The 23,737-nt window shown below is 46.0% G+C and overlaps 1 protein-coding gene across 3 annotated transcripts in view; it reads left to right on the forward strand.

Moving 5' to 3' along the window:
- Positions 1–23,737, forward strand: part of GALNT17 (polypeptide N-acetylgalactosaminyltransferase 17) — a 432,856-nt gene that overhangs the window by 220,410 nt on the left and 188,709 nt on the right. For all 3 annotated transcript variants that reach the window (XM_040634985.1, XM_040634984.1, XM_008698564.2), the window contains exon 5: positions 3,834–4,031. In XM_040634985.1, coding sequence (XP_040490919.1) covers positions 3,834–4,031 — 198 coding nt within the window. The remainder of the gene's footprint in view (positions 1–3,833; positions 4,032–23,737) is intronic.

The raw sequence follows: 23,737 nt of genomic DNA on the forward strand, positions 1-23,737 counted from the left end.
AAAACTGGTGGCTCGACCCATGTCCCCTTTCACTTGATTCTTCCCTCCCCATCATGTCACTCATCCAATCAACCTCTAGCTCTCATCAACCTCTACTTCTAGCTGGTTTTCCCTTCTGTTTCGCACCTCTGCCCTTTCCCTTTGGCCTTGACCTCCACTCGCCCATCTCACACCTTCATCATCATGCACGATTCATCATCATAAACGAACACAGTGGCTGCCTGAATTGTCCTTTTGACAAATATTTGCTGGATGCCTACCACTGTCCCAAACACTGTCCTAGGCCAGGGGTAGGGGACCAACTGTTCAGATCTGCCTAGTGCTGAGGGATTTCCCAAAATGCAGGACTTTCAGCGGTAAAACCGGAACAATCGTGGGCAAACTGGGATAGTTGGTCATTCAACCGAAGGTCATTCATCCTTCAGAATCTGATAGGATTTGGTATCTGCCCTCAAGGAGCCCATAGTCTAACTGGTCTCTGTGCCAGCCTTAGCCCATCGCACTCAGTTTCCACATGTCTACCAGAGTGATATATGTCCCTTGTGGTTCCTCGTTACAAGGTGGACACTTTGTCTCAACTTTCACCGGGTTATACTGCAGTCATAATCTCCAACCTCGGTGATTTACAACAACAAAGATTTTCATCTTGTCTGTGGGGCGGGTCTGCTGCTGGTTCTCTGTAGCTCTGCTCCAAACATCCTTTGCATTCTGAGACCCCGAGGAGGTTTTTCTGCAACTTAAGGTACCTTGCGAAAGTCAACGGAATTGGTCATAGCAACTTTTAAAACTGGCGTTAGTTTTGCAATATTAGCTGAAACCTAGTACAGAGGAAACAGGATATTTGAGTTCAGTTGCTTATAATCTGTAACTTTAAAACGGCTTAATTTTGTACAGTTTACACACATGGTCACTTAGAGAAAGCCCTTCAGAGGCTATGTCCTTTTTGTTTAAAAAGGTGGAATTTGTTCCCCCTTCTTGGAAGGGAACATTGATATTTGACAGTCTTTAGACTGTCATCTCATGTACATAAAATTGAAATCCGGCTCTAAGAGACCATGTAGACCATGTATTTTATTTTATATGCCAATCTACTTTATTGTGAAAAGATTCGAGATTTGATTCAGGACTTGTGGAAAGGTAGTAAAATGCCTTAAGCTGTTAACTGTGAGGTGTGAAGTGGAAATTGCTCAGTGGGTTGGTTGGACTATGTAGGTCTACATTTGTTACGGGGCAAATAAACAGTATTAAAACAACCACCTCAAGAAAACCCAAATTTTAAAAAATATAGTCTGTAGATTAACAATCTGGTCATTGCTAAAGTGAGGCTGTTTGTATTTATTTATTTGATGTAGCTATATTGCCACCCCAGATAGGCTACAGTTCGCCCTGTTTTTCAAATCCACTAATTTTCGTCATGGGTTATGGGTCTGGGGAACATAAGAGAATTGTATTAGTATCTAAAAACACGATGAGGTGGTGGGCATTTCTCAGCAAGAGCATTTAGTGCCAGTGAAGAGTGCGAGTGACTGAGCCCGGCGGCGCGCCGCTCCTGAGCATGGTGGTGGCAGCTCCATCCAGGGTTGACTGGGGTGGGGCCGGGGTGACAGGTCACATGGAGACGTTCAGGAGTCGCAGAGAATCAGAGGCTGCTTCCCTGAATGAACGTGACTATTAGTTTGCTATCTTTCACTGAAGATGCGCTTCTGGCTTGAAGCCGCACAAAGGGCAACACGCAGATAATTAAAAAATATCAAATACAACTCAATATTGAAATGAGAGACACATGTCCTGTGTCTGCAGTCCGAAGCGACAGGAAGCAGGACTCTGTCGAGGACATCCCATTTCTGTGGCTCGGGAACGGCTCTGTAAGTTTCTGCTCAGATGTGACGTCATCTCTTTTGCTCACACCCCATTGGCCAGAGCAGGTCACATGATAACTGGGGTTGAAGGAGGGAGTGCGCCGCCAAGCCAGAAGCGCAGCGAGCGGACAGCTTGGTAAAAGGTTGGGTTGGCTCCAGGGAGGGGTGCAGATAACTGGGGACGGGTGTACCTTCCCTTGAAAACTGGGAGATCACACTCCACAGCTTCAGAAGCGTTAGTGGAGCGAAGGTCTCGGCCCCCGTGCTTAGAAGTTCACCACAGGAGGGGTTAACTGAATGTGTCTATACAGCGGGGCACCAGACCAGCCGGGGATGGGGAGGGTAGGGGGGCCGCTGCCCCGGCCAAGGACGCAGTGGAGCTTATGGGTAGGGCGTGAAGCCCGACCATCCAGGTTAGAAACCCGGCTCTGCCACTGGCTGGCTGTGTGGCCCCGGGGGGCAAGCCACTTAACCTCATTTGTCAAATGCTGATCATACTGTCTACCTCCTGGGACCGTTGTGAGACACGTGAGCCTGCCTGGCCCATGTGGAATGTGTCCAGTGGTGGCTGGCACATAGTAAATATCAGCTACCGTTAGCTCATGAGGAAAAGTACTGTGTTCCAAGATTAGCAAAGACAAGGTGTAGTCAGAGTGACTTGATGAGGTGGAGAAGATGGTCCAAGAGGAAGGAGAGAGCCTTTCTACCAGGAGAAATCAAGGACGGCTTCTTGGGAGAGGTGGCACTTGATCTGGTAAGACTCCATAGGTAGCTAGACTTCTTGCCAGTGCCAAGGGCATTCCCGGAGGAGGACAGCGTGAGCAGGTGCTCGCAGGGGTGAAGCTCTGAAGCGTATCCGGAAGCTGTGGAGAGTCAGTCCCACTTGGCTTCAGCCTATATGGTGTGTGCAAAAGCATTGGAGGCAGTAAATGGCCCAGGGTATATTTTATTGCTCGTTTTAAATAGAAAGATGAGATGAGCCAACAGGTAATTCAATAGCTGGAAATGAAAAGAGATGGGAGGCAGGCCGAGAGTTCTCATTATTCTTCCAAATAATGCAGAGGAATGGGATTTTCACTTGACTCTTTTCCAAAGCCTGAGCTCTGTTCTAAGCAGGGAGATTAATGCCCTGGCTTATGAGAGCCATCTTTTCCTTCTCGAATCTGGGAAACAATCCTTTCCTACGTCTGCCTTGGAGACACACACTGGTGGGGAGGGTCTGTCCATCTGCTTTCTCCTAAGCCGACAGGGCTGCACCTTGAACCCCAAGCCAGGTCCCTGCCTGTTTCCTGCTGCAGCCCTGAGGGGGTAGGCTAGCTGGGAGGCAGGATTTCGCCTGCCTTTGCATTTAATTAGTTCTCTCCTGCCATTGCTAACCAATTCAATTAGATCCCTTTTAAGAAATCAATTAATCAATTAAAACAACTGAAATAGTCACACACACCGAGAAGCTAGCGAAATGCTTATTAAAACCAGGCCATCAAGGGCAGAAGTGACCCATTTGGGGAGAGAAAATTCAGCTCCTGCTGAAGAAACAAGAGGCATCAACCAGTGCCCGAGGGGATATGGAAAACACTGCGAAGCCTGAGCGCAGTGCAAAGCCTGAACCACGAACCACGAACCACGTGGAGTCAGCCAGCCTTGCCTTGGCTTAAGCTGTCAGCACAAAAGAGAGGCCTGGGGCTTTCTGGGGGAGAGTCCCCCACGTTCTGAATTCTTGCTCTGGGCCTCTTGGGCCCAGGCAACAGCACCGTATGATCCCCTGGGGCCAGGGGCACCGCCTTACAGAGCATGCTCATAGCGGCATGATCTACCAGGTGCCTCAGTTTCCACCTGAGCCCCAGCCCACCCAGGCCCCCCCCCCCCCATAGCTAGGTCGCTTCTGTTCATTCCCTGTGGTGTGGCGGTCTGTACCAGTGGAGGGGTGGGCCTGCCGCAGGAGAGAGATTTTACTTCTCCTTCCCTGTGTTTCAGGGCCGAGCCGGTTCTGTCCCGAATCCAGGAGAACCGGAAGCGAGTGATCCTTCCATCCATCGACAACATCAAGCAGGACACCTTTGAGGTGCAGCGGTACGAGAACTCGGCCCACGGCTACAGCTGGGAGTTGTGGTGCATGTACATCAGCCCCCCAAAAGACTGGTGGGACGCCGGAGACCCTTCTCTCCCCATCAGGTCAGTGTCAGGCAGGATCTGGAGGCATCGCATCCCCAGATCCCAGGGACACAGGAACCCAGAGGGAGGGAGTGTAGGAGAGGCTGCCTGGGGCGGGCCAGCAGGGCACAGAAGTTATTTTTGGACTTCTTGGTGTCAACCCTCAGAGCTTTCTCGCTGAGGAAGGACACCACATTTTGCTTCTTTCGCGAAAGTTTTCAAGTGCAGCTTTTCAAACGGTATTACTAAAAGATCATCATTGTGATGATAGGAACGTCCACCTCCTTTTATTCGTCCTCCTGTCTGATGGGCTGTGTGCAGGAGCTTGACCTGTGACCCTTGAAAGGTGTTAATTCCCGTGTCTCTTTCATACCTGCAACCTTCCATCAACCCTTTTCATGATGTGGGAACACGGAGAGAAGAACAATATTTGTGTAACCCTGGGGGCACCTGGAGGGCCTTTGGGCAGCTCTGTATGACTCTCGCCCACGTCCCACCTGCTACCCCCAGAGATGAAGGGATCGGTACCCCAGAATGCACCAGCTGCGAAGCTCTCCTAGAAGGGATGTTGAGTAATGGGGGTTGATTTTGATGCCCTATTCCCATGGCTGCTGTAACAGATTACGACCAGTGTGGTGGCTGGAAGCCACGCGGATGTATTCTCTTACGCTCCGAAGGTCAGAAGTCTGAAATGAGCTTTACAGAGCTAAACTCGAGGTGTGCTCCGTGGCAGGGGTCCTCTTGGAGGCTGTAGGGGAGAATCCATTTCCGTGCCTTCTCCAGCTTCTAGAAGGCCTCATTCCTTGGTTTGTGGCTACATCACATCCCTCTTCCTCCTCATCTTTCATCACACGCCCTCCTTCTCCCTCTGACTTTCTTGCCTCCCGTGTGATGGGCCCTTGTGATGACATTTACGGTCCATGTGGATTATCTAAACTAATCCTCTGGCCCATGAAGAATCCCATCTGCAAAGTCCTTTTACCCATGTCCGGTAACATTTACAGGTTCCAGACATTAGAATGTGGGTTGTTTTGAGGGGAGGTGGGCATTGTTCAGCCCACTACAGGTGCTCTGATTTTTAACGAATACGATACCTGCGTTATCGTTCAGTATCCTGTGAGTTCTGCTGAAGGGCTCAAGTGACTTCAAATCTTCAGGGTTCTGTCTTCAGTTAGAAGAAGTGGAAGAGGCTTTCTTACGTGGCTTAGTGTTAGGGCAGTGTTTGTTGATAAAAAGGAGGATGGCAAGAAGGAATTGTGGACTAGGATGAGGACTTCCTGAAGTTTCTAGTCATCACATTTTAAATAACTTAGATACCTCATGTTCCCTTATTTTTCTGCTCAAATTGAAAGCTGAGGAACTAATCCCATTAGAGTAGAGCTTCCCATGGGCAGATCTGTGCAACGAGGAAGGTGATGTTTTGGGCCAGTAACTTCCTCCACCAGAGATGTCTTGTGACTCAGTTTCCATCCCAATCTCTATGTTCGATGCCATTGTGCAATGCTGCAGGGCCACACTCTTGGCTCCTTGCCAATAATTGCATAGACTCATCCCTAAGGTGTTCCCTGGGAAGTTAAAGCATTACCCTTGGGGTATTTAAATTTAATGGGTAAGATACCACCTCACATCCGTTAGGATGGCTACTATCAAGCAAACAAAAAAGCAGAAAGCAGCAAGTGTTGGCAAGGATGTGGAGAAATTGGAATCTTTAAGCATTGCTCGTAGAAGTGTCAAATCATGCAGCTGTTATGGAAATATGATGGTTCCTCAAAAAATTTTTAAAAAATAGAATTACCACGTCATCCAGCAATTTCCCCTCTGGGTACATACCCCAAAGCATTGAGAGCAGCCTCTCAGAGATATTTGCACACCCATGTTCATAGCAGTGTTATTCACAATAGCCAAAAGGTAGAGGTAACCCACAGATTGTCCAACAGATGGATGGGTGGATAAAACGGGGGGTATGAATACAATGGAATATCATCCAGCTTTATAAAAGGTAGGAAGTTCCGACATATGCTACAGCATGGGTCAACCTTGGGGACCTTATGCTAAGCGAAATAAACCAGTCACCAAAGGCAAATACTGTATGATTCCACTCATATGAGGTACCTAGAATGGCCAAATTTATGGGGACAGAAGAATGGTAGTTGGCAGGTGCTGGAGAGAAGAGAGGCATAGGGAGTTGTTACTCGATGTGTGTAGACGGGCAGTTTTGTAAGACGAAAAGCGTTCTGAAGATCGTTTGCACAATAACATGAATGAAATTAACACTGCTGAACTAAACACACATAGTACTTCATCCCTGACCCACGGGGAGGCTGACCTCCAGCCGTGATGGATACGGAAATGGGGCTGACAGTGCTGTTAGCCACGGAGGGAAAGCAGCGGGTACAGTACCATGCTGTAAGATGCCCAGAAAACATAGCTATTCCTGCATATGAAAGGCACTAAGAGGAAATTTAGCTTGTATTTTATGAGTTACGGTAATATTAACAGATGATTAATATGTACTTTAAAAAGACTCAAGAAAATAGTCGTGATCATGAGTCATTAATATTACATGTATCTCTGATGTACAAAACAGAATCAAGTACCAATGATCTCTTTTTAATGTATCATAACTTACGAAATGCTTAATTTGTTAATAGTGGATGGAACTATTTAATTGTAGGATGGCGTTTTTATGGCCCTTCTGATGTTATTATGCAGATACACTAGGATTTCTTAAATGTTGAGACATGGTAGTTTCCACTCCCCACTGCGATCCTAGTATCTTAATAGTAATGATTTTATTTTGGTGCGGGATGGGATGGGGAGAACATTTTCACAATCCAAATGGCATTCGACTGGATGAGGCTGTAGATACTGAATCTTCCCAGTAGACAACATAATATAGGAGATTTTGTATTAAGAAAATTTGTATCCTTAAAAAAAAGGAAAATGTATATCCTTTCTGTTTTACTTCTTTCCCTTTTTCTCCATATATATATATATATATATATATATATGTTTTTTTTGTTGGGGGCAAGGGAAGGGCGCACTGCATTGAGCAGGGAGGAAACCAACATCAACATCACTTGATCTTTACTTATCCTCCTTCTCAGTTTCTACCCCTCACCTCTCCAAGTCGAGTCTGCCCCAAACACCTCACTCACTTTTCCAACTTCTTCGTGTCCCATTTGTCCCTCCACCGACTGCCAACTAACTTCAGACCCAAATGCTCCCTTAAAATGGTTTCCCAAGGCTAAGATGAGCTGATCCCTTAGACCCAATGGTGCTTTGGGTCTTCCTGTTATTAAATATTTTTTTTCCTCCTGCCTGGTAAATAGTTTATTTTCCATGGTTTTCCATTTGTTCTCTGCTCTTCATCTCCACCAGAGCTTCCGGAGTGGAGAGTGGGCAGGTGCCATGAAAGAGAGCAGAGTCCAAGTATGAGGGTGGGACGTGGGGACTGAAGAACACGTGCCCCCCCCCCAAAGAGGCAGGTGCTACCAGCCCCAGGTGATGGTGCTGGGATGGGGGACAGGGAGACAGACTTCGAAAAGAAGACACAAATCCAGATCATTCCATCTGGCTTCCTCCTGACTGCTAAATGTTGGCCAAAACATCCCTCTTCTTCAGACCTATGAGAGAGACCTCTGTCATTCCCAGGACAGCTGTAGTCCCTGCTTCTCACACCAGGAGCTGTGGGCACCGGCACTATGTGGCGTTACTGCAGAACTGGGGGATTTGGGGAAAGTTACTGAGACCAATAGGAGAAGCATAGTTACTTTCTGGAGCTTGAGTTAAGCCACGTGAGGTCCCCCTGTCGCCTCCATTGTATGTCACTGCCCTCTACTGCTGAGATTCTTCATTGAAAGACTCAGGAGCCCTGCCCCAGCTCTTACCTGTCAGAGAAGGGTCTCACAACTATGTCTTAAGCCCTGATTTTTCTCCAGAGTGACATCATGTCCAATGTCATCAGGCTAACCTAATGAAAGGCATAGATCGTATCAACCCCGAGCATGTCCAAGTGGACAGAACACTGCATATAATTTCATGAAGTTTATGAATGCCTTAGTGATTCATAGGGCTCATATTAAGAATCACTGCTAGGTGTTTCTACTTGCTTCTCCCAGTTGGAGAGCCTTTCTTTACCATTTTATCACCCACTAGACCATACGCTTTATGAAGCCAGGACTAGTTACTAGTTCACGGTTGTAGCCCCAGTGCTTAATTACTACCTGGCCCTTAGTAGTTTGCTGAAAATCTTTAGTGAATGAATGAATGGGTGAGTGACATTGGAGGCTCTGAAGAGAGGTCAGGGCTAGCAATTAGAAAGAGAATGAGAATGCCCAGAGGTCCATTAGAGAAAGACAAGGAGAACCCCAATATTTCTGGGATGGAGGGAGCCTTCATAAGGGAGACTAACAAGTTTGATTAGTGGTCAGAGAGGTGTGAGGACGAGGACGATCAGTGGAGCCAGAGATTTAATAACAGGAAGACCCAAAGCACCATTGGGTCTAAGGGATCAGCTCATCTTAGCCTTGGGAAACCATTTTAAGGGAGCATTTGGGTCTGAAGTTAGTTGGCAGTCGGTGGAGGGACAAATGGGACACGAAGAAGTTGGAAAAGTGAGTGAGGTGTTTGGGGCAGACTCGACTCGGAGAGGTGAGGGGTAGAAACTGAGAAGGAGGATAAATAAAGATCAAGTGATGTATTTTTAGGAATGGGAGAGCCTGAGCTTGCACCTCCCTTGTATCCAATAAAGAGAACTCCTGGGGTATATTGGCTGGGTCAGTCAATAGAGCACGTGACTCTTAATCTCAGGGTCATGAGTTAGAGCCCCACCTTGGGTAAAGAGATTACTTTAAAAAAAAGAATCATAAAAAAAATGAACTCCTAGGGTATATTGATAAAACCCCAACTGTCTTGGTTTCCTCCTTGCTCAGTGCAGTGCGCCCTTCCCTTGCCCCCGACAAAAACCACAGCAGACCTCATGATGTTTCTTGTCACTCTTGGGGAACGCAAGTCCCAGGGTCACTTGAAGTCACAAATCAGCCTCAATCCATCATGGAAATCGTCCCATGTCATGTCATCGTAAAGACTTGAACTTCCTTGAAATTAAGAACTCCTCAGGGAGCCTGGGTGGCTCTGTCGGTTAAGCGTCTGACTCTTGATCTCAGCTCAGGTCTGGATCTCAGGGTGGTGAGTTCAAGCCCTGCATTGGGTTCCATGCTAGGCATGGAGCCTACTTATAAAATCAGTAAATAAATAAGATCTCCTCCTGTCCCTCACTGCCCCTTTGCCGTGGGAGAGCGGCTGGAGTCCTTATTCTTTCTGTCACTCACTCATCTGTTCCTCAAAGGAAGGTTCTTCCAGTTGTTCCGTGTAGGGCCTGGGGAATCTGAACCCCTAACCTGCTTTATCCAGGTGGCAGGGACCCTCCTTCATTGGGCCTCTCCCAGGGCTCCCTCCACCTCTGCCTTTGCGTCTGCCCTGCACCCTCTTCCTGGTAGGGTCCCCCTACTCCAGAGCCGCCTTTTATTTCCAAGTCATTCATTCATTTGTTTACATATGTATTTTAAACATTTATTTTTTTCAAGCTTTTTTGACATATGATTGACAAATAAAAACTGTATATATGTAGCGTGTACAGTGTAATGTTCTGGTATAGGTGTGCATTGCAAAATGGTTACCACCATCAAGCCATTTAACATATCCATCACTTTACGTAATTGCTTTCTTTAAACTGGTCGCGAACCCTTAAGATCTATTTTCTCAGGTAATTTCGAGTATATGGTACCTTAATAATAACCGTAGTCGTCATGCTATACATTAGATCTCTAGAACTTATCTGTCATGTAATTGGCAGCTTATACCCTTGGACCAGCACCTCTCCATTTCCCCCACCCCCCAGCCTGTGGCAACCACTGCGCTAATCTCTGTTTCCTTATGAGTTTGACTTTGTTAGATTCCATACATAGGTGCAATCATTCTGTATTTGTGTTTCTCCGTCTGACTTAGTTCACTCAGCCTTAGACCCTCAAGGTTCATTCACGTCGTTGCAAATGGCAGGATTTCCTTCTTCCTTAAGGCTGGGTAGTATTCGTTGTATAGATACATCACGTTTTCTTGGTCTAGTTCACCCACTGATGGACACTTAGATTGTTTCCGTATCTTATAGGCTACAATCTTGGACAGCTCTTTTTTTCTGTTTTGCTTTGTTGATAATTTTATTTAAGGTGGTGAAAGACACATAACATAAATTTTACCATTTTAACCATTTTACGGTATAGAATTCAGTGGCATTAAGTGCTTTCACGCTATTGTGCACCCATCAACACTCACCGTCCAATTCCTTCCCCAGTAGACAGTCATCCCCTCCTCNCCAGCCCCTCACAGCCACCAGTCTGCTTTGTGTCTGTATGGACTTCCTGGTCTGGACAATTCATATAAGTGGAACCATACACTCTGTGGGGTTTTGTGCTTCGACATAGCATAAAGTTTGCAAGGTTCATCCGTGTTGTAACGCGTGAGTCCTTCATTCCTTTTTTATAGTGAACTTTAATAATGACCGCTTTGAAAGTGGTCATAGGCCAACATTTGTTCTGAGTTCCATATCTGCTTCCAGGATTCACATACCTTTGTCCCACATGGGAGGGGAGAGGTGACTCCACAGGCCACTTTCCCTTTGCTAAACCTGGGTCGGAGAGCAGTGAGGTGGTTTCTTTTCTGCCAGAAGCACTGGCCACCAGGCCTGGGTCAGATGGTAGGATCCCCATTCTCTCCAAGGAGCACCTTGCCCCAGGGAAGCTCTTCTGACACATTCATCCCCTAAGCGCTACTCCCTCAGCAGCTGTTCTTAGCTATCGACGTTGAACCTTCTGCACGATCTCCTTGAATATAGCAGCCATTGCTTGAACATCTTCCCAGGTGAGGACATGAAAAGTGCTGTTTAACACAGTACATAGAATTGAGGGCACGGAGCAAGGAGAGGAAAGGTCTGAAGACATAGGAAGGAGGGAGGGTCGGTTGGAAACGAAGAACCCTGGAGCATAAGGAGGAGGTCAGTCAAGAACACGAACAGTGGTTTGGTCTAGAAAAGCAGGAAGAGAGAGCTCATGCTTCATGACCTACCTTTTCCTCAGGAAAGAGGAGGAGAAATCATCCTTAAGAGTGAGATTTAGGCCTTGCATGGGAGGTTATGGGAAAGTGATAAAGGTCTGGAATCATTTCTGGAAGGAATGAGAATGGGTGAGCTGACCAAGAACAAAGAAGTAATGGATGGCGGTTTTGAGGATCTGGGAATATACATTCAACAAATCTTGCGTGAGAATTCCCTGACAAAAGAACTGCTACGAATTCAGTTGTACTTGGATATAAACTTAAATTTTATGATTTATAACGTTATGTCCATGTATATGAAAAATAGTAGCAAACATAAGCATGAGGGGATATAGTCTGTGTAGCCAGGGGCACTAGGTTGGGTGCATCATGAATTCATGGAAACCTAGCTTATAGCTCAGCAGCCACAGCATGGCAAGTGCTGATCTTTCCAGTTCTTTCCAGCTGTAAAATCCCATGGGTTTTACCAGGAGGCAAGGGTCTCTGGTGTCACCAGAGATGGGACATTTTCCAGCACATTGCTTCCAGGGACTGTCTACAGTTGAATTAGGCATCCTCTGTGAGGTGCCGGGGGTGCCTGCCTGCTCTGTGTTAGGTGACCCTGTAATTAGTGGCATTACTCATTAATAACTAATTCAGGCTGATGATTAATAATTAGCCATCCTAAATCCAACATATAATTTGATAGTAATTATAAGGTATAGGAGCCATTAGAGGCTGTTAGACTCTTCTAGTTGAAAGGGCTGTCCTCACATGTGTGGTTGCTGGTATCTCAGATTCCGTACACAAATGTATATAAAGGAGAAGGGTGGTTTGTTTTGTTTTGTTTTTCCCTCCCTAGAGGAATATGACTGGCTTACACAGGGGAAATCCTTACATGAGGAATCACATTTTCCTAGACTTTTAAATAGAGATACCTTCCCTAGACATCAGCAAATATATCTCAGGAACCAATTGTGTACTCAGCCTTGTAGGAATGTTTGAGGGGACAGGGTCGGTAAATGACATGATATTCCTGAAGGAGGTCATGGGCTGTTTGGAGACACAGGACCCAAGTGGGCACAATTGCGTTTAAGCACAGGTAAGTGTGGGTTGATGGGAGGGAGGTTAACTTTGTGACTGGAGCGGATGGCAGAGCTCATAAAAACCGTAACCAGTGTTGGAATTTTCTATGTGCCAGGCATTAATCTTATGCTTTACACAATGCAAATCCATTTCCATCTGATGCTAGCCCTTGGAGGTGAGTATTATTATGGTCTCCATTTCACAGGCGGGACAAGCACTTTACTCAGGGTCACACACTTGGTGGGAGATGAAGCTGGGATGCCGGTCCCGTTGCCCGGAGTCTGCAGTCTTCCCCATTGTGCTGTCTCTCCTGGAAAAAGTGTGACTTTCTGGGCCTTGCAGACCGGCATAGTATGTGGGAGACAGCACAATTAGAGGGCTAGGAGTGGAAATGAGTGTGTTTGGGGTTCCCAAACTGCCCTCAGGGGTGATGATTCACTAGAAGGACTCATAAACTCAGAAAAGCAGTTACCTTCCCGGTTATCAACTTGTTACAGTGAAAGAGTACAGAAAACCAGTAAAGGAAAAAGATGCATAGGACAGGGTCTAGGAGAAACCAGGCGTGAGGTTCCGGTTGTCTTCTCCATGGGGTTGCATGGACAATGCTTCATGTCCCAGCGGTGATATGGAACAGCAGGTACAAAATATTGCCAACCAGGGAAGCTCACCTGAGCCTTGGCATCCAAGGTTTTTGGTGGGGGTCAGTCATGTAGGCATGGAGTGCCAGGTGACTAACCTTGACTAGGCAGTGTCCGGCTCCCCGCACGCAGAGCTTACGCTAGCATAGTCCAGGGCCTCACACATGCAAAGACACTCATATCAGGCAGGATACCTCAAGGCCTTATCAGGTATCTTTCTGGACCCTAGCCAGAGCCAGTTCTTTCTTTAGAATGTGCAGGGCTGGGGCAATCCACTGAATTTAACCATTTACCACACCAAGAGGTTACGAGATTTTTGGGTGTGGTGAGGAGGCTGAAGGTAGGGAATGTGCATTAAAAAGGAGAGGAAAGATTCAAGAGCAAGTAGATCAAAACAGGAAGTCCACTTTATGGAGGGTTCTCAAAACCAACCATAAGAGCCCAGACTCGATCCAGGGGTCCAATGGGGAGATTGAAGACGGATATAACACTAATTAGGAGAGACAAGAAGTAGAATTCTGAGCAGTCGTCTTGGCCTGGGGAAAGGGCGGGGAGAGGAGGGACGGCTGATGAGTACAAGGCTTTTTGGGGGAGTGATAAAAATGTTCTAAAATTGATGTTGGTGATGATTGCACAACTCTGTGAACATACCAAACACTGTTGAATTGTGCACTTTAAATAGATGAATTGAGTGGAATGTGAATTCTATCTTAGGAGATGATGGCCATCAGCAGATGGCCAATCTTGCAACAAGATGAAGACAGTTGGGTATTAATTCTTGGCTCCTAGTCTCGTGTGGTCCCCCTTTTGAGGGACATGACTGGTCAACACAGAGTACGACAGCTAATTAAACTGGGGTCAAATCCCAGAGCAGCAGAATCCGTCATGGTAGAGTTGAAAGCAGGGATTCAGAAAACAAGGAGCATCCTGGGAAGAAGTTGACCATCACACAGAGTCAGAGCCTGGTCTTGTTGGCCAACCTAGGCTCTGCCTTGGATGCTAGCCAACGCAACACATGGGAAAGGACAGATTGAAGACCACAGTGGCTAGTACTTGACCTTGGGTCTAGGAAAGGAGAGTCCGGAAAGGCATCTTGATCAGGGGCCAACTGAAGTCTGTCCCAGTTCAGGAAGAGAAAAATCACAATGGAAAAACTCCACCTTCTTTTCCTGCCCTGCCGTTGTCCGGTGGCAGAGGAATGATCTGGTCGATTTTGGCACCAATAGGGTCTGCGTCATTAGGCAGGTCACTCACCCTCTATGTCGATGAGCTTTTCGTTTTCTTAGCCATAAACCATACCCAGCACGTAAAGGTGTAATGTTCCAGGAGTAGAAAAGTTCCATAACAAAGCTTTTGGTCCTCAGATGAAAAGCACTCATTGTAAACTCTCTGCAGTTCGGGCACGAGGTGTTGTAGATAATCAGTTTCAGTAAAGAGAGCTTTACTACAGAAGCAAGACATGAGGCAATTTACAGTTAAAAATAACAACCCTTCACAAAACTCTGCTTGCTTTCTTGAGGGGACAATCCTGGAGGAGTCCCGTTGATAGAAGGTGTTGGTTTGGTCAATACTGGTCAACGTGGGTTTCATCTGCCTCTGGAGGAAGCAGCGTTATGAGTAGCATCAGGGATAGGGGCCGGCTCTGCAGTATGTTTGTCCCTTCTTTGCTTCATGAGCATTTATTCCTATTGTGTAGGACCTCTGTTCTAAGCAGGATAGAAGATACTCTACTTGTGTTTCGGTCTTTTTCAAGTTTTTCCATGTTTGCACACTTTTGAGACCCCAAATGAGAACTCAGTGAATGAGAATGACCACTGGAGAGAAATGAATGCATTCTTGCATTTCTGTCCTTTGTAAGAGTGTCCAATGGAAGCCATATCCACTTTTCTAAAGCATTTGCTGTTGGTCAGACAGTTGGAAAGAACGCCTCATAGAGATCACAGTTGATCAGGACCTTGAAGGAGCAGCATCCTCAAGTTTGTCACTTCCCGGGAAAGCAGCAGGTCCAGCCCACATGGAAACACAGGATGGCATGTGTCTGCTCTGTATAGCCATCCGCCATGGAATGCTGCCTTTTCATGGTGCTCCAAGCTGGGAGCGGGCGCCGGGGTGGCTCAGTCGGTTAAACATCTGCCTTCGGCTCAGGTCATGATCCCATAGTCTGGGGATCGAGCCCCGCATTGGGCTCCCTGCTCAACAGGAAGCCTGCTTCTCCCTCTCCCCCTGTTGCTCCCCCTGCTTGTGCACTCTCTCTGTGTCAAATGAATTAAATCTTTAAAAAAAAAAAGCTGGGAGCAAGCATTTCTCAATGACTCTGTGTGTTGGTGGCATGATGGGAGAGAGAGAACACTGCCATGACCTGTTTTGGGACCACATTTGACCACTGGCTTTGAGCCTCCATTTACTTCTCTGTCAGAGGGGTAGATGTGCCCTAGACCCATTCTATAAGACCTCAGACAGGCCACTTTACCTGTCTGTGGCTCAGATTCTTCATCTGTGAGTGCGAACAATAGTCTATTTTACAAGGTCGTTGTGAAGACTAATACATGCCAATACTTAAAGACGCTAGTTCTCGCTGTTGTTCTTAGGGTTCTTCTGTATTCTCCAGTGGCCAGCCTTGCTCCTCCCTATGGGAACCCTGCAAGCCTTGTCTTCACATTTGGTCCATTCCTCCAACTCTGCATAATTAGGACAGAGAACCTGGTCATTGGAGTAGCCCTACTCCATACCCTGCCTACAGAGCAGAACTCTGGGCGCTAAAAGAAGTGACAATTTTAATAAAAGGGCATTTGCCTGGAAAAAGAAGAGGCCCACGGTCCTCCAGTCAGTCCCTTCAGGGAGGCTGTTCATTATGAAACAGAAGCGTGCTTACACATTGGTGAACACACTGCTTTTGCGTGAAATAAATGGTATGTCTTGACATCCTGTCTGTACCTTGAGCACCAGCCTGGGTAGATCAGTTTTTCTCTTTGCATGACACACCGATACCGCTGCTGGATGCCGTTCCTTTGGAAGCAAAATTCCCATGCAGTGCCCCGGAGCTAGAGCAAGGCTTTGCAGGGCGACCGTTTACTGCGATGACAAGCGGAGACCTCTACCTCCATCAGCCAACGTGTGTTATGACAGCTCATAGCAGCAAGTAGGTAAATCTGAATAATGTGGGGAAGGCTTTCCTCCTCGCTTACAAAGAGGCTCAATGTGCTGGGCTGCCAAACAGTAGAGAAGTTCCCTTTTAAATTTAAGGGTTTTAAAAATAGAAGATGCTTTGCCTCTGAGTTAAATGCCTTATTATTGCTGGACATAAGTAGGGGAGCAGCGGTACCGTTAATTCTCCCAAATTGATCTGGCGGGGCCTCAGATTCCTTATCGGTTGGAGCTGGATAGGTATGATTGCGGCAAGGGTGGGGAGGGGGTAGGCTCCAGCCATTACTTTGGTAGCTTTAATCCCCCTTTTCTAGATGATTCCAGAATGTGCCATCTTCCAACCTTGCGTATGTTTTCCTTCTCCTGCCCTTTCCTGCCATTTCTTTTCCCCACTCCACCTTCAGAGCCCAAAACGTAGCTACAGAAGACTCTCGGATTGGGTTCAGAGCAGAAAATGCCCTTTCCCTCTTTATTCCTGGCTGCCCCATTGTTTTCTCTGTGGCGAAGTTTGAAACTCTGGCCCATCATGTCCATGGTGCATGATTGCTCCCTGGTCTTTTGTTAGGGCATCCTCTGGATGCGATGCCTAAGATACAGGTCGTAACTTGTCCACAAGCCCAGCCAGCCATTGCCATTCGTCCAGCTCCCCGCTAGCCCTGCCAGACTTAACCATCCCCCACGACAGATCAGCTCCAATCAGGCTTTCCCAGATGCTCAACGTTTGTTCCATTTGAGGCTCTATTTGGAGCCAAGCCCCTCTCCGTTTCCTCCTCTCTTTTATGGAAACACAGGAACATGTGACTGTTTCATTTCTCTTGGACTGAGGGGAAAGCAAGTAGAGTTTTCCGTGAGAGCCCGGGAAATTAATCACAAGCACGAATAGCAGAGCCTGTGGCATGCTTCTCCGCCAAGTAATGAACCGCCCGCCGTCCAGCACGCACAAATGACCGTTTGCTGTTAACTTGGTGTGCACCCGGGCATTCCTCACCTCGTGGACACAGCCCGGTTTCTAAGGCTGCAAGAGTTCGCCCCAGACTTTCCCAAAGCAGGGAAGTTCCGATTGACACTTTGCAGTCTCTCCCTGGAATTTTAGGTCAGAGTCATAGGGCTCTAATAATAGCTTCTGCGACCAGGCACACAGAAAGTCAGGGGCAACAGGCTTCATATTCCCCCAACACGTCCAGGCTCCTTGTCATTAAGCTACTCAGGTCTCACATCCTCATAGCAGCGGAGAGGCCGGGGTAGCTGGCTTGACTGTCGGACAACATCAGTACAAGCAGCGTGTGATGGAACAGTGGCCCCTTCAAAGCCTTTTGAGATCGGGCCGCGTCTGAGGTCTGGGAAAGCTTCCCTGCACGGGAGGTCCTTTATAGACCCGGTAGGATGCACTAGTCAGTGTTTTGGAGTTTGACTTCTGTGCATGAAGTTCAGTGGACCTCCAGGTTCCTAAGAAGTTTCACTTAAAGGAAAAAACGAGAGAAATGTTCCTTGAGTGTCTTTTATTAATGTTGAATTTCCAACTGTGGCGTACGTGGTGACTGCACATAGTTTTGTAGACAGAACCAGTGGCGGGTGGACCATTCTTGTGCTGTAACCAACTCTGAGAACCGCTTGGGGCCAATCACAGCTTCTCCCGTTGGAGGCCAACTCCATCTCCAGTCCTGACTCCACTGAGTGTAGTTTGTGAATTTATTTCTGTATCTTTTTGCCCTCGCTCAGAAAGGATGATAGCAAGTTTGCTTTCACTTGTCCTGAGAATCAAACTGATAATAACTTTGAATCCAGAACCTGCTATTATTACTTCTGTATGTACCCCTCGATCCCCTCCCCCCTCCCAACGGTGACTGACATGTGCTATTATGAAGTAAATGGAAGCAAAAAGGCAGTGAAGCCAAAGAAAGGCCATTAATGTGCATTTTTCCACCCTGCCTCGGGCCCCCTAGCCTCAATTAAATGCTCTGATGTGGAGACGAATGATAAAATAGCGCTTCTGCTATTGAGTCATTACGAAATTTCTTTAGTTTCCTTCTGCTGTCTTGGACAGAAAAGTGCAGAATATCGAATCCTTCGTTGATGTAGCAGCAAATACGTATTGAACCTTTACTCTATGCCAGACGCACCCAAGTCAGAAATCTAGGGACTGCTGCTGGGTCTGGGTTATTGAGAGCAGTGTGTCTCTTCGGAAATGTTCCGCTTCCTCCAAAAAGAATGCTCGGTCTCAGATGGTGTGTGTGGGAACAGGTGTGGGGACAGGTGTGGGGACAGGTGGGCTCATCCCTCTGGCAGCTGAGTGGAAGCCTCAGGGTCTCTCTGTGTCTCTCCTTCCCTTGGGCAGTGTCCCCGGCTGCCACGGTTGCTGGCAGGGGGCTAGAGCCAGCCCGATTGTGTTCTGACCTCTCCACTTGGTCAGGACCTTTGTCTCCGTGCCCGGTGGCGTGTGCTGGTGGCAGACACCTGAGCTTGGTGTCTTGCTCCCCACTCATCCCAGCCTCAGCTGCAGGCTTCAGGAGAGACCCTCGGCGGCTCTTCTGGCTTTCCACTCAGCCTCCCCCTTTCCTCCCCCACCCCGTGACCACACTGTGCCATCATGTTCATTTGGGTGAGGCGGGCCCCACATGGATATGGGGCCCCCTGTGAGGCAGGCTCCTTCCACGGCCCCCGGGGAAGAGGGAGGCAAACGCCCCCCGTGCCCTCTGCGCCAACCTCACTGGGGAACACGTCGCTCCCCCTCTTTGGGCTGAAACTGGGCAATTGCCACTTCTCATCACCTTCCTGTTCCCTGTCTTCTGCCCGTGGGACTGGAGGCAGGAAACCATGGGCTTTCATTTAGGGCGCATCTTCATTCTTCTCAGCACCAAGAGCCCCAGGCCCTGCTAGCTCCGAGCTTAGCTTCACCCCTGAAAGAGGCAGTGAAGGGGCTGGGAAAACTCCCCCATTACCCGCCTGGCAACTTAGAGCAGGGGAGCAGAGGTCGTGGAGCCCACAGGAGGAAAGCATAGGGACGGTTTTCAAACTGCGGCCTCTAACACGTGGGTTTGGCCTCTTCTGGAGCAAAGAGAAGAGGGTTTCTGAAGGACAGCTTCCCCGAGGCTCTTCTTCCATTCCAGGTTTTAGAGGACAGTTGGGGACAGGGCAAGGACCTCCGTCTTTCCTCAGTTTGTTCTTTCCCCAGCTCCCCTGAGATCCGCACCCTACTTCTTCTTCCGCAGACTTGGTCCCACTCTGGTCCTGGGTCCAGGTGTCTGACATGGTGGCCTGGCTGCTGTCCCAGCTCCCACGGTGTGAGCTGAGAAGCAGTGTTCCCATCTTGAACCTTGAGCCCCCAGGCATCCCTGCAGCTTTTCTTCCTCCAGGTAGCCAGCACTCTCCCATAGGCCTCTGTTTTATTCATGAGGCTCTTGGAGTAGGGTTTCCACGTTGAAACCCTCCACTCCACCAGTGCCCTCGATCCTAGAATCCCGGCTTCCCAGAATTCAAGGGCCTTTTTTTGGCCAGACCCTCTCATAGATGCATCCATTCAGAGTCCTAGGCTCCTGGAAATCGTTGCTGGGCCTGCCCTGGAATCACACCGCTGAATCCTGCTTCTCCACTGGCCTGCTGCTTCCCTTGCCCCAGCTCCATGTCTCCTTTTGGATTTCTGGCAACCGACAGCTGAGCTCTGATTATAAGTTGCCGGAACCCTTAAATGCAATGATTTTTCCTGAAGGCCTGAACAACTCCAGCCTGTGTATGTGCTTCTGTGGCTGGGATGACATTCCTCCAAATGGTCACCTTGACCTTTCCACCCCCCGTTTTTGTGTATCCCTTTGAATACACTCTCAGGCCTCAAAGTGGTGAAGAATGGTGGTCTGATGGATTGTAAATGTTTAGGTGACCGGGACATCTATCTCATCTGCCACCAAACCCTATAGTATCTTAAAAGTAACTACACACAGGGAAAAAAATCCCTGATACTTGTAGTCATCACTGGAAAACTGGAATTTTTGCTTGAAGGAACTTGAAATTGCAGAGACTTCAAATCCGGAAGAATATGAGGGGGGAGGAGCAGAGGCTGACAGCCATGAAATTAGAGCTCTATAATTTGTCTATAGGCATTCAGGAGGGGAAGAAATAAGAGTCATTTTCTGCTCTGCTTTTAATCCAGATGTTATCTTCCAGCCCAGCAGAGAAGAACAAGGATGGTGGCGAGGAGACTGGGGAATTTGAAAATCACATTGTAAAAAATACTTTTTTTATTATGTATTTATTGTAAATTTAATATTCATTGTACAAATTTAAAAATACAAAAAGTATTAGGTGATCACTCATCATCATACCACCGGAGGTCACCATGATTACTATTTCATTAGGGTCTTACATATTTTAAATTATTTTGTAGTTTTATGAAATTTATATACATGTGTGTTTTAAAAGTCTAATATATATTCTAGAAGGCTCTCTTCAGTCTCTAGAGGGACCACTCTCCACTCTTGAAAATGATCCTTCTGTCTACCTGTCTCTTTCCAAATAACATATTTTCAGTCCTGCTTGTTTTTTGAGATTTAGGCATGATTTCCTGACTTCCTACTGTGGGAGCTGAGGTAATAGCTACTCCTGCCGCATTTACATGTACCTCTCATCCCTTTCCCATCCTCCATTATAATTATATTGTAATTTTGTTTAGGTCATTGAAAAATATTTGTATTATTATAATAACTTACTGCTGATCCACATGGTATACTTCGGTTATTTCCCCTTTCCTGCTCAGCTTTTTGTTTTTCCTGTACTTAATCATTGTCTTTTTATTTGCTTGCTTTGTTTTCTATGTACTTTCCACTCATTCAACCCCAGGCCCTCTGCCTCTTGTCTGAATTCCCTCTCAATCCTCTCAGCCACATTAGATATTCTGATCAGTTCATCTTTTTGAGGAAAAGTCTCCAGAGTGCTCTGGCCCTTTCCATTGGGACAGGCTGTGCAATATAACACAGATTCTAGAGTTCCCTTTCCCTCTCACCTATGTTTTGTCCTTTGTGTTTTGAACTCATGCCTTTATTTTCTCGGCTTACTCCTTCATTTTAGTGATGCATACCCCCAGTAAAGTTTTTAGTCCTTGCTTCTCTAAAAATATCTGGATTCACGCTTCCCACTTGAAATGATTTTTCTTTGAGGTTTTGAAGGCTGTGTTGTACTGTCTTCTAACTTTCAACATGGCTTTTGGGAGGTTCAGAGTCATTTTGACCTTGGTTCTTTGAAGGTGACTTGTCATTATCTTTTTAGAAATCCTTTTTATCCCAGGTATTCTGAAATGTCATGATGATGTGCTTTGGGATTTACTTTTATCCATTATGCTAGATGCTCTGTAAAGCTTTCCAGTGGAAACTCATATTTATTATTGATATTCTTTATTCGTGTGTGTGTGTGTGTGTGTGTGTGTGTGTGTGTGTGTTTCTTCATTTTTGGAACTCATTTGAGTGTCATACCTCCTGGACCAGCTTTCTAAGTTTTTAATCTTTACCCTCTTACTTTTCATTTTTTACCTTTTGACTACATATTCTGGGAAATGTTCTTAACCTTATTTTCTAAACTTTTTATTTCTGCTTTTGTATTTTAATTTTCAAGCGTTCTTATTGGTTCTCTAACTCATCTTTTGCTATGGCACCCAGTTCTTGTTTTATAAATGTGCTATATTCTCTAATTATCTGGGGATATTACTGCTATTTTTTCAAAACAAAAGGCATGTATATCTCTCAAACATAATGCTGAATCAAAGAATTCAGATCCCAAATAGTATACACTATTTGATTATTTTTCTGTAAGTTTCAAAATCAAGCACAAGCAGTCTACAGTGTTAGTACTCAGGATAGTAGTTACCTTTGGGCAGGTAACCACAAAGTAATGACTGGAAGAACACACTGGGAGATTCAGAGACCCTGGTCATCGTCTGTTTCTTGACTTGAACGATGGTTAAATGGGTATGTCTGTGTTTGAACTGACAGGGCTGAGCACTTGAGAGTTGTGTGCTTTGTAAAAAATGTGTGCTCTACTTCAATAAAAACTGTTCTTTTTTTTTTTAAGATTTTATTTATTTATTTGTCAGAGAGAGCTCACGAGCGAGAGAGCGCATAAGGAGGGGGAGCAGCAGGCAGAGGGAGAAGCAGGCTCCCTGCTGAAAAAGGAGCCCGATGCGAGGACTTGATCCCAGGACCCTGAGATCATGACCTGAGCTGAAGGCAGACACTTAACCCACTGAGCCACCCAGGTGTCCCTCAATAAAAAGTTTTCATCAGAAATGACAACTGATCACATTTCTGGAATCTTTATAAGTTCTAATAATTTCTGTTGACTTTTCTATCAAGGTAGAGCATCACATTATGAACAAATAAACATAGCTTTGCTTTTTTCTTTCCCTTCATTATATTTACCTTTTTTATTGCCTCCACTGAGATCTGCAGAGCAATATTGAATATTGATGGTAACAGCAGATCTTTATCTCGTTTCTGACTTAATGAAATGCTTTGAGCATTTCACCATTATAACTAATATTGGATGTTTGTTTGAAAAAGACTTAAGGTTCAGGAAATTTTCTTTCTAATTTTGTAGGACATCTTCCTTGAGAATACATACTTGATGTATTTGTAATGCCTTTTTGGCATTTATCAACGTGATTATTTTTCTCTTGATTTATTAATATTTTGAATTGTATTAATAGATTGTCTAAAAGAGGGCCATATTTGTATTCCTAGAGTAAACTCTACTTGGTTCTTGTGTGTTAGTGACTAGGATTTTTTGTTAAAATTTTCAATCCTCTGGGGCACCTGGGTGGCTCAGTCATTAAGTCTTCAACTCAGGGCATGATCCCAGCGTTCTGGGATCGAGCCCGGTATCGGGCTCTCTGCTGGGAGCCTGCTTCTTCCTCTCCCACTCCCCCTGCTTGTGTTCCCTCTCTTGCTGGCTATCTCTCTCTCTGTCAAATAAATAAATAAATAAATAAAATTTTCAATCCTCAATTGATCAGTGACTTGTGTATATAGTTTTTCCTTTTGATTGTGTTTTTTTTTAAAGCCTTATTGAAATAAAAGTCACGTGTCATATATTTTATCCATTTAAAATGTATAATTAAATGAGTTTTTAGTATATTCACAGAGTTGTACAACCATTACTGTGATTTTAATACATACTTATCACCCTTAAAAGAAGTCATTTACTCATTTCCTCTGACCGCCACAGCCATCGGCAATCACTGATCTCCTTTCTGTCTCTCTAGATTTGCCTAATCTGGACATTTGATGCCAGTGAAATAAGCGGTGTGTGTGACTAGCTGCTTTCACTTAGCCTGATGTTTTCAAGGTGCGCGTGTCCTCGCTTTACCGCCTTTATGATGAGCCTTGTACATGTGTGGAAAAAATGACCAACTTTTCCGTTTTCTTTTATGTTCTGTGCTGCTTCAGATTACATGGTGTTTTTCTATTCCGAAAAAAAAATTGACGGAATTTATTTGTAGCACAATCTGAGTTGAGTGCCTTTTTGGATAGTAATCCCAGATGACTTTTCCAGGATTTGAAGTGGTTGGCCCCTGCCAGTTTTCAGCTCTGTCTCAGAAAGCTTTCTGGATTGGCATTTCTTCCATTCATTTATCATTAAAACAGGTAAAAGCTTCTTTATGTGTGTGGTCAAAGCCCTTTTCTCAGTCCTAATAGCATTTATGTGTTTTTTTTTTTTCACTCCTTTTAAAATTAGATTTAATTTTATAATCTATTTAGTTGGCCTTTTCAAAAAACCAGCTCCTGATGT

This window comes from Ursus maritimus, unplaced genomic scaffold (assembly GCF_017311325.1).
Source record: "Ursus maritimus isolate PB19 unplaced genomic scaffold, ASM1731132v1 scaffold_2, whole genome shotgun sequence".
Lineage (NCBI taxonomy): Eukaryota > Metazoa > Chordata > Mammalia > Carnivora > Ursidae > Ursus > Ursus maritimus.